This window comes from Poecilia mexicana, unplaced genomic scaffold (genome assembly GCF_051168715.1).
Source record: "Poecilia mexicana isolate PSO_F unplaced genomic scaffold, ASM5116871v1 scaffold_23, whole genome shotgun sequence".
Lineage (NCBI taxonomy): Eukaryota > Metazoa > Chordata > Actinopteri > Cyprinodontiformes > Poeciliidae > Poecilia > Poecilia mexicana.
In genome coordinates, this window is record NW_028263392.1 from 13,461,140 (window position 1) to 13,473,050 (window position 11,911).

The window sequence follows — 11,911 nt, forward strand, 5'->3', positions numbered from 1 at the left end:
TGGCGGAGGAACGGCAGTAGGTGCGGCTATACAGGAGGATCGGCGGTCTTCTGGCGACAAGGGAAAAAATCACCACATATCCCCACTCAGACGTCTGCTTTCTAGCGTGGAAACCCGTTTGGAAGAGCACGAGGAAGGATTTTGACAACTGGATATTTCTTTGGACGACATAAAAGCGACGAATTTCGTGGTTTCGAGTTTACATAACAGGCTTTCCTGGTGTTCACCGGTCCTGCTACGGAGCGTTCTGGTCATTCACCCTCCTAAAATAACAGGCTAGTGAAATATTCCGACCTTAACAGTCATATTGTGTCATTAGAGTAATAGATAAGTCGAGAAGTTTATTGTTTTTTCAATATTTATGGGCTTTTCATTATTCAGAATAACAAGTTATACAACAAACCAGGCTAGAGCGCTGCAGCGACCAGGGTCCTAAAGCTCGCCGGGTTCACGTCATTACAGTTCATTGGAAAACTCACTTTTCTGCGCCCAAATGCTTCAGGAATCAGCGGCTTATCAGTTCTTCCACATTATGGAAAAAGTTCTGTTAGAGCAAGGCTAATCAAAAAAAAAAAAAAAAAAAATCCGGGCTTAAGGTTTTTTTTTCTTATCTGAAGTGACTTTCTATTTTTTCTTCTATATTCTTCTCCTTGGACTAATAACTACCTGCGAATTGGAATAATAATCAAGTGAGCTCCGTTTAAAAAGAGAAGAAGACTGCTGATATTCACAAAAGGAATAACTAAAGGGCTCGTCCAGTTGAGTAATGGTCATTAATACGATCCACTGGTTCCGGAAGGGCTTGCGGCTCCACGACAACCCGTCGCTGAAGGACTCTCTGCTGGGGGCTGATACCGTCCGCTGCGTTTACATCCTCGACCCCTGGTTCGCTGGATCTTCCAACGTCGGGATCAACAGGTGGAGGTGAGAACAGCAACCCATTAACACACACTTCATAATGCATTCATGTTTACAAGTTTTTCCCAGGATTAAAATTAGGTTAATACAACATCAGATTATATCAACATTTGGGACAAAATGAAGTAATATGCGGGATTCTGCCTCATGAATTGAGCATCTACTAGGGGAATAAGTGAAAATCAGGTGATGCAAATGAAATTAGGAGCTGCTCTGGAGAAATTCAGTGTGTGTTGATGCAAGAAAAAGTTTCTGATTGTCAACCTGGAAAAGTTATTATACAGCAAGAAAACTTAACATTCATACCCTTAAAGAAAATCCAATGCGAACAGTTAAATACATATGCCACCTACTAGCAAACATGACCTTTACAGAGGATTGATGAAGGAAAACCACAAGACATCCTGTTTGCCACACACTATGTAGGGGACATGTGAGACAGGTAGAATAGGATGCTAAAAAGATGCTAGAATGGCAGAAAGAAAAAATAAAGAGTTTCTCTTGTCAGGGGTTTGTTCAATTAAACGTATAGGTTTTTATAATTGTATGAAGAAATGAGTCCCAGATTAAAAAAGACATGACTGCTGTGAATCAAAGTAAACCTTCATATGAAACATGGCTTGACCCTACAGAATCCTTTCCAAGCATATAAATTATTATTTGTAAAGTTAGTTTATGTCTACTAAAGGGTGGCTTACAAATAAAATAAAATACAGCTAGTTCATTATTATATAAATAAGCAAAGGTCAAAGTATCAATAATCTGACTGATATATAAGCCTGATTACTCATAGAAGCGATGACTTTACTCTGTTGTTGTTTCAACTGATCTTGTAAATATTGATGATTTCCAGCACATCTGAAGTCTCTTACACGTTTTTTTAGAGTTTCTAGGATGTTATTTTTGAATTAATATCTGTGTCATTGAAGTTTTATGAGACAAACTTACACAAAGTAGCATATAACCCTGAAATGGAATAATTTAGAATCAGATCCTACATTCTTCTAAATATATTCCAAGTGACTGCCGTCAGAAGTGACCTCATTATATAAATCCAGCTGTTCAGTGAAGGCCTCAGAACATTAGTGAACATCCAGTACCACGAAGTCCAAGGAACACAGCAGGGAGGTCAGGGACAACATTGTGGAGACGTTTCCAGCAGCTGGAACGACTCACTTTTTAACATTCAGAATATTTTGCTTTTTCGGAAGAGCAATAAGTCTTGTTTACAGTTTGTACCACAAGCAGCGTAGACCCACTGATTATGTTTGAGATATATTTTTTAAAAAGAATGGCTGAAAAAATCTGTGTATTTGTGTAAAGCTAGAAGATTAAAGTTTATTCCAAAGCTAATTTAATTAAAAATACCTTTTTGAAAGTATTTAAAAACATTGTCGTAACTTGTATGATGCTGTGTGCAGAAAGGACATCCTCTAGCAGTCAGTCATGCATTCAGTCTAAAAATGCCTCTGACTGAAGACTATCCTGACATGCTAACAGGCAGCAGAAGCGATATTACGCAGTAACATCTTAAATCACACCATCAGCGGTTAACTAGCTCTGCTAATCCACCTCATTTGCTTTTGCCGCTGAGAAAATCATTGTCAAACATTTGCAGCAGTTCCAGTAAAACGTGGTTCTACAAATTATTGCAGAACCTCGTCGTGTTGTTCCAACTGCATAAAATGTTGATGTAGCACATTGACGTTTGCAGTTGTAGGGGTTTGAATACTTTTCCCAAGTTCTGACGTTGGAGGAATGTTTGTCCCTGCAGATTTGCCCTTCGGTGTTGCATTGATGCTTTGGCCAGTCAAAACATGGATTCCCTCTCATTTTTCCATGTCAGTCTCCATCCAGCTGCTGCTACATGTGCAAACCGTAGCATGTTGTTCATTCATCAGTCCTTTCAGAGTTTAATGTCATCTCATTCAGTTCTGATGAGCCTCCATGTTTTTCTTTCAGTGTTACGCAACAGCAGTCGGCTGTGACGCAGCGCAAACGCACAATACCCCAATTCCTTCCTTCGTCCCGTTTACTGTGTACATATTCAACATTTCCATGCAGTTTTTGCGTCAAAACACTATTAAAACCGCATTACTCTGAGATTTTCCTCGAATACGGTCGATCCAGATGACTTAATCACGGCAACTTCTCGCTTCTCGCTGACTGATCATGTAGGTCAGTGTGTCAACAGCAAACCTTTCAACTCTGTTTTTTTTCCTGATGTATTTCTGCTGTCCTGCCAGACTAAAAGACCCCAGCTTTGGTCCACAATGAGCTCTAATCCCCACAAAAGCTGCTGCTGTGTGATATCTATTTCCACGTCATGATTACAGACTCCTTCTTAGTGATCGTGTTGGTGTAGAATGGCTCTATGAAGTAGTTGAAGATAAGAGGGAGAAACAGTAAAAGTTGGATACTGATGGGATTATAACTGAGCTGCGTAGTGGTTTTCTTTCTGGGTCAGTCTCACGTTAAGCTGACCTTGGATCAGAACAGCTGTGAGCCTAAACCTCCGTATTTGTCCATGAAGACAAATACGGAGGCGTAGATTTCGGGTGGGGACGTCAGATGGTGACTCAACAAATCTCAACTAATTTAGCCAAAAGGAGAAGGTGAAAACTTTCAACACGAAAACTTTCCATCCTCAGGTAATGGAAGGTTGTTTATGGTGGAAAACAAAAAATATCTAAATTAAATTAGAGTCATTTTGTTTGTTGCTCAGTGTTCTTGACAGGCAAGGAAAACTACCATCTTAACACGAGGTACTCTTTAAAAAAAGGCTTAACTCAAGTGTAAGAAAGCCTCAGAGTGGCTAGAAAAACACTTTATTTTTTACAGAAAAGCTCAAAAATAATAATAGATATCCTCTACTCTCTATTCTCTAAAATGTTTTATGAAATGTCCAGCTCTGGAAAAGCTGCACTGAACCCCACTGAAGCCTCCTGGTTTTTCCACCAAATATTGATTTATAAACGTTTCCTGAGTTATAGCATTAGTATTATAGTTTCTAAATAAATATTAGCTTGTTTTCTTTGCATTATTTGAGGTCTGAAATCATCGCATATTTTTCGTGATTTTGACCATTTCTCATTTTCTGCAAATAAATAAAAACAATCTTTGAATATTGGAGACATGTCAAGGTTTCCTCCAGCGGCCATTGTGTTTTTGAGTTAAAAAATGTTTAAAGCTGACAGGAAATTTGAAATTATCATTTGACAATTATGTGTTTTTAAAAGACTGAAAAATTAACACCTGAACACCAAATATAAAGTCTTACAAAATGTAAACATTTTAAAAAGACTTAAAAAAATAAGCAATATTTAGCCTGGTGGGGGCACAAGTAAAGCCTGGTGGCCCGCCAGGCTTATAATACACTGAATGTTGTCAGTAGTTCACAGAATAAAGGAACAATGTTCATTTTACTCAAAAAAATTAGATATATATATAAAAATGTAATTCTTTTCCAGTGCTGCATTTTAACACATGGCTGCTATTTTTCTTATTTTTTATGATGCTTTCTGTTGACTAAAACTAAAAAATAACTAAGACTGAGATTAACTTACACACTGGTGAAGTAATTAGGACGTTCACATTGTTGTTATGTTGGTGTAAAAACTGTTCGGTGGGATTGCTGCAGGATGCCTCCGCCTACTGCTGTCCGTATCCATAGCAACAAGACGGGAAGCTCCACATTACTGCTGCTCTGCTTGTGTTTACCCGTGTGTAGGTGTGATATAAAACGCCCTGCTGTGTTGTAAACAAAAAGTTCTGAAAAGAACAACTTGTAGCTGAGTGGCTCTTTAAAAGGAAAAAAAAAACATTCAGGTTGAAAATATCTGACCATAAAATATCTGTTTATGTGATTAAGCATTAAGCATTAAGTCAGGCTATATAAAGAGGAGACGGACATGATCACAATTTCTGTTCTAGCTCAGAAATTTCAGGATTTAAAGAGTAAAATAAGGCAGAAAAGGGTAAAATATTTGTAGAGCTACCTTCCTGCTCAGGGAAAGTAAAAGTGAGTTTAGTCTCTTTCAGCCATGAATATTTATTCAATTTGGTTTCATAGAATGCTGCTGAGGTTAATTTGTCATTAGGACATTAAATAGAATAATAATAACATCTGTTAAAGTACTTCTTTATTTTCCATACAATAATTAGCAAAATAAAAGTTTTGTGCAGCTCTCTATTATATTAATTAGTTTTACATTGTATGATTAATTTGTCTGACACACACAAAAAACCAAGCTAGAGCATTGCATGAATTTTCTAAATTTTCTTAATTCTTCAACTTTATTAAGATTGCCTGATTCATCCAGTGGTTTTGTTTGATTAGTCAGAAATTAAATCCAAAAAAGCACCGTTGAAGTATTCTTTAGTAAGAATTTGAAAGAGTCTCAACGGTATTAAAAATGTCACAGCTTTAGAGCTGCTGTCAAAACAGCAGGATCATCTCTTAAAAAATACAGCTTTGCTTAATGGAAAGTTAAAAAATGGCCACTCAGCGTCTGGATTACATTAAAAATAACAAAGAGGTTTTTTTTTTTTAAATAATGACTTAAGTAGCGGTATTAATTATCTTAGCTTATGAGCTTGTTGTATCGAGAAAGGAAGCTTGGGATGAAACGTTCCCAGTATAGATCCTGTCTTCAAACCAGTTTAACTGCTGAGTCACATCATAGATTAAATCTGAACTCTCCTTTCTGTATAAATATTAACTATTTTGGATTGAGTTATCATTGGATTTCATTTGTTTTTTTGTTGGAAGTATACAAAAGAGCGACACTTAAATGTTGGAGTTTTATTGATTGAGAGTGTGGACAGGTGTAACAAGTTCAAACAGGTGCAGTTATTACAATTAACTATTTAAAAATCATACAGTGTGAGTGTTTTTTTAATCTCACAATTGATAGGCACTTTGTAAGTGGGAAAACTTGCAAAATCTGTATGAAATTCTTATTTTCCTTACCATATAATGCTTAAGACCAACTTAAGCTATATACCTTTAACTAAGACTTTAGCTACAAATGCACAAACACTGTGACAGTTCTGTCCTTCATTACCCATACATAAAGTATTAATCTATTAAAAAAGTTTAATGTGTGAGATAACATCTGATTTCTTGCCCAGTTCTTTGTGTGCAAACACCATCTTCTTCTGGCTGCTCCCATTATCCCCAGTGACACACTTACCTCTGCTTCCCCGTCGAGGTTTGCCCATTTTGTCCTGGTTTACTGATGTTTCTGATTACTCATCTTTTCAGCCTTCTGAGCTGCAGCAACATAAGATCAAATTACTTCTTTCACTCCTCGAAAGCGCCGCTTTTAGATCTGGTTCACCTCAGATGGGAGACATTGTTCAGATGTAGGTCGTCACAAAGAAAATGTCCAGTTTTGGACATTCAAATGTAGAAAAACACTCTTATTGTTGTAAATTTTGTGCATAACATCTGATTTATTTGGAGGTTTCAGGGCATCCAGGAAGGTGGGACTAGAGCGCCACATGCTGGTTCAGAAAGAAAACTGGATTATGTTAAATTGATGTTTGAACTTTGGGAAAAAAAAAAAAAAAAAAACCTAAACTGATCCTACTCTTGGTCCGGCATCAGTATCATAAAATATCCAGTGAAAATTAGTTTAATTTGATTACTGATCTTAAATTGTTTCCTCTAATGTGTTTATTTCTCCTATTTTCTCCATTTCCTCAAACAGAGCGTCGCTGTTTTACACCAGTTTGAATAAATACAAGTTTAAAAGTTTGATGCAGCTCCTCTTCCTGCCTCTCTGCAGGTTCCTGCTGCAGAGTCTCGAGGATTTGGACTCCAGCCTCCGGAAGCTCAACTCCCGTCTGTTCGTGATCCGGGGCCAACCCACGGATGTCTTTCCCAGACTCTTCAAGGTCATTTGACCCACTATATTCTGCACACTTGGGTTGCTGCGGGACTCTCGTGGAAGTCCTGAATAATCATTTTGAATCTGTTTTGCAGGAATGGAAGATCACTCGGCTCTCTTACGAGTACGACTCTGAGCCTTTTGGGAAAGAGCGAGATGCTGCCATTAAGAAGCTCGCCTCTGAGGCCGGAGTGGAGGTGACAGTTCGCATCTCCCACACGCTCTATGACCTGGACAAGTGAGTTATCACACCCCAAACAGCCCTGCTGCTGTTATTACTGTGTCGGTTTAAAACCATATGTTTGGTTTTTGTGTTTATCAGGATCATAGAGCTAAACGGGGGCCAGTCTCCCCTCACCTACAAGCGGTTCCAGACCCTCATCAGCCGGATGGATGCAGTGGAGCTGCCTGCAGAGTCCATAACGGCTGAGGTCATGGGAACATGCACTACGCCGCTGTCTGAAGACCACGATGAGAAGTTTGGGGTTCCCTCTCTGGAGGAACTGGGTGAGTTCAGCCTAAAGACGCAAACAATTAATCAAATTACTGTTAATATTAGATTAAAATAATGATCCGCTTAGACCTTATTTTAGTGTTGTAGTTTGGCCTCCGTCCAGCAGAGGGCGCCACTGGTCATCCATAAGCAGAGCAAGTTGATTCAGAATTAAAAATGGTGGAGATATAACGGAACAGGAAAGAGAAACAGTACAAACTGAGTCGTTATGTGGATCCGTTTTGAAATATAAACACTGAAATTTCACATTAACATTGACGGAGCAGCATCAACTTCTCACCCAACAATTACTGATTTGCTACGAAGGCAAGGATGTAATGAGAGGAAGGCGGAGGGCAAAGCGCAGAAAATTTTAACATGATGGAAAAAGACGTGGTGTCAATAAGCACAGTTAGTTTTGAGGGCTTCCTGAGTTTAATGATGCAAGAAAGATTTTGCCCTTTATAGAAAGACAAAACCCGGATTTTTAAGAAAGTGGCCTCTTATCAATTAATCGTTAGTCGATCAATAATTTCAACCAACTTTAGATTAACTTGCATTCCTAGTTCAGCCATTCTTTAAAAAACATAGAAGGAAATCTGATGATGTTCTGAGATATGAAGCTGGTTTTAAATTGTGTGCTTTTATCGTGAACTCGCAGGTTTTGACACCGACGGTTTGTCTTCGGCTGTGTGGCCTGGAGGAGAAACCGAAGCTCTCACTCGACTGGAGAGGCACCTGGAGAGGAAGGTCAGTCCCATCTTTTGCTTGTTTTTTTAAAATTGCCTCGTGCGTTTTCAGTTGTGATAATGTGACTGGTTTCGCCATCAGGCATGGGTGGCGAACTTCGAGCGTCCGAGAATGAACGCCAACTCGCTGCTGGCGAGTCCGACCGGCCTCAGCCCCTACCTGCGCTTCGGCTGCCTCTCCTGCCGCCTCTTCTACTTCAAACTCACCGACCTCTTCAGGAAGGTGAGTGTTTTTACCAACACCATGATACTTTTTGCTTGGATGGTGCAAGTTTAGAAGTTATTTTCATTTCCATTAGATTTATGTGTAGTCCAGTTTGGCATTAAGTTGAATAATTAAAGCCAAATGTTTAAAAGTTAGCAGTCTTAGAAAGTTAAGACTTTGAAACCCTCATCCTGAGCAAGCATGTGGCAACAGTGGGAAGGAAGGACGTATTTTTAGCAGGAATAAATGCTGAAGAAAACCAAAGAAAAAAGTGGTTCAGCCGCCAAAAAAGAAAATAAAAAACAGCTGAGCAGAACCACCAAACAAAAATAACACCCAGCAAAATCTCCATTAATGAGCTCATCCTTGGAAGAAACAACAAAAATACAGAAGAGAAGAGACAAAGTCAGCTGCAGGAAGAGTAGCGTTAGCTTTAATTAGGAAACATGCTGGGAAAATGGTGCCCATGTAAATCGTCTCTAACGTCTGATCCCAGGTGAAGAAGAACAGCTCCCCTCCTCTGTCGCTGTATGGCCAGCTGCTGTGGCGCGAGTTCTTCTACACGGCGGCCACCAACAACCCCTGCTTCGACAAGATGGACAGCAACCCCATCTGCGTCCAGATCCCCTGGGACCGCAACCCCGAGGCGCTGGCGAAGTGGGCCGAGGGCCGGACGGGCTTCCCGTGGATCGATGCCATCATGACGCAGCTGAGGCAGGAGGGCTGGATCCACCACCTGGCCCGGCACGCCGTGGCCTGCTTCCTGACCCGGGGGGACCTGTGGATCAGCTGGGAGGAGGGCATGAAGGTAGAGGACGCCGACTCTGAGTTGCGGTCCGGTTTCGTAGAACGCATCGAACCGTTTCGGTTTCGTCTACAGGTGTTCGAGGAGCTGCTGCTGGATGCGGACTGGAGCGTCAACGCCGGCAGCTGGATGTGGCTCTCCTGCAGCTCTTTCTTCCAGCAGTTCTTCCACTGCTACTGCCCAGTCGGGTTCGGCCGACGCACCGACCCCAACGGAGATTACATACGGTACCGTCACTGAGTCTCACTCTGAATTCAATGTTTTAGGTTGATTCTGGTGGCCGTGTGTCCTTAGAAGGTCAAAAAATGTCTGCGTTTTCCAACCGTTTTAGGGTAATTTTAATGTGCTGAATCCAAAAATCAAATTGGTTTTGCTCAATCAGGTCAGCTTTCTGAACTATGGATGCAACATGAGCATTGAAATGAATTGATAATGTCTCAAAAATTAAATCAATTTAGATGGGATGTCTAATAAAAACCTGACCTGATTGAGAAAAATTGATGTCATTTTTGGATTCAGTGGTGCAAAATAGTCCTAATTCAGTTGAAAAAACAAACAACTTCCCAAAAATATCTTTTGTAACCCAGTGTAACCACAGGTCTAAAACTTTGTCCTTTCATATTCTATGTGGTTTTTGTCTTAACTGTGTTCTAGCCTTGCTAGCTAGCTAGCTTGATAATTATTTTTGCATCTAAGTTAAAATGTATCGCCAGTTGACTTGACGATTGTCGTCTTCTGCAGCCAAACATATGAGGCTAGATGCAAAAACCTTTGCACTACCAGAGTTAAAGCCGTAGACAGCATCGCAAAATATACGATTTTCTTAAATTTGAGTTGGTGAAACCTGCAGGAACCCTGTCTTACCTCCTTGGATAGGTGAATAATCCGCCACGTTCCCTTTCTGTTTCCATCCCTCCGCTCAGGCGCTACCTGCCTATTCTGAGAGGATTCCCAGCGAAGTACATCTACGATCCCTGGAACGCTCCGGAGTCTGTGCAGAAGGCTGCCAAGTGCATCATCGGCGTGCATTACCCCAAGCCCATGGTGAACCACGCTGAGGCCAGCTGCATCAACATCGAGCGAATGAAGCAGATCTACCAGCAGCTCTCCTGTTACAGAGGCCTTGGTATGCTGACCCGTTACTTTCTTTCTCTCTTGTTCAGATGTAAGGCATCTTTCCACATTGATTGACTCTTTGTTGTTTACATCCTCAGGCCTTTTGGCTACAGTTCCATCCAACACCAATGGAAACAATGAGACGTCCTCAGATGCTATGGCGTTCTCCATCGAGGCTTCACCCCAGGCTGCTGCTCCAGCAGGTAAGACCAAAACATGTTATTCTGTTCAAATAAAACTGCACAGCTGCACCTCCTTGGTTTTACATTTCTCATTAAAAATCAATCAGTTGAAATGTGTTTTGTCTTTCTTTGATTTGTCAGCCTATCAGATGCCAGTTCATTCACAGACAGACTGGCGCAGCGGGGTAATGGTTTACCTGCAGGGGGATCCACAGAACAGCACCAGCACACACAAGCAGGGTAGGGATTATTTAGCACTTCTGAATTATTCATATTTTCATGTCAATGTGTTTGTTTTAATCAACTCTGATGATTGTTTCATCTTCCTGAAGTTCCCAGTTACGCTCCAGCTACCAGCATGATGCGATACACTCAAAGCAGCCCACAGATTCCAGGTCCTGCACTGCAGAAAGGTGCAAAATAAATTCATTTAAATCTGTGATGTGGGGTAGTTTCTGTTAAAACTTTCTAAATGTCACTTTTTTGTTTTTGTTTCAAGGATTCGAGCATCATCCTGTCACACAGACCAGCGGAAAACGTCCCAATGAGGATTCTGGCCACGGCAGAGGCCCTAAAATCCAGAGGCAGAGCAACCACTGAAGAGTTAGTGACACATTTATTTTACACACTCGTACTCACTGGGATGACATTTGATGTTTTATGACAAAAATCTTATTATTTTATTTTTTTATTCTTTCAGGTGTTTCTGCACATCGTCCTTCATTTAATCAGCCAAATCAAAGCAGACACTAAAGGACTAAAGGTTTACCTCCAGGACCACGGTGTTGCATGAACGCACCTTCATGATGAATAAATGCACACACACACACACACACACACACGTCCCCCGATTAAACAGACTGTGGACTCTGATGAGGACTGGACATCAGCGCAGCGGCTCACTCGCTGAACTCTTCTCTGGCTTAATATCGACAAACATCCTTGTGTATATAATGAATTTGCTAACTGCAGCTCACACAACTTGTACATATTTGGATATTTTATGTATGTTTTCTCTCCTTGTGTAGCCATAAACCCATTGATATATTTTTGATATGAGATCATGGATGGATCTTTTTTTGTTTTGATAGTTCTCAATAAATAATAATAATAAAAAATATTTAAAGACTTTCCAAAAAAAAAAAAAAAAAAAAAGACACTGAGAGAGCTTCTGTGTTTGCTAACCATCGTTTTCCCCAAACTTTGTTCTTTCTTGATCCATCTGTTGTAAACTGACAAACAAAGTGTTTTTGTTGATCTCAGTAATTGGAGACGTGTCTCATTCCTTTCCAGTGTGGAGGCAAAATAACATTAACCATCTTGATGTTGCCCCTTTTTTTAGTAGTTTTGGAGAATAAAAAAGGACTCAAGAGTCTTTGCATCACAGTGACTTCCCTGTAAAATCCTTAATAAAGAAGTGTACCACAAACAAGACTCTAGTGCATTCATTTGAATCAAATTGTGGGTTTTAACTTGGACATATGAGGAGTTTATATAGTTTACCATTTGATCATTATGTTGCTTCTGCAGCTGGTTATATTTCAACAAC

General features: G+C 40.2%; 1 protein-coding gene across 1 annotated transcript; it reads left to right on the forward strand.

Annotated features, from left to right (window-relative positions):
• Positions 1–11,794, forward strand: LOC106918704 (cryptochrome-1-like). The gene is made up of 14 exons (XM_014988677.2): positions 1–924; positions 6,711–6,819; positions 6,908–7,050; positions 7,135–7,319; positions 7,967–8,055; positions 8,137–8,277; positions 8,756–9,067; positions 9,140–9,291; positions 9,988–10,190; positions 10,279–10,383; positions 10,504–10,602; positions 10,695–10,775; positions 10,862–10,965; positions 11,063–11,794. Exons 1-13 carry the CDS (start codon positions 767–769, stop codon positions 10,960–10,962), a joined length of 1,878 nt encoding a protein of 625 aa, XP_014844163.1. The 5' UTR covers positions 1–766; the 3' UTR covers positions 10,963–10,965; positions 11,063–11,794.
• Positions 11,795–11,911: the final 117 nt, after the last annotated feature.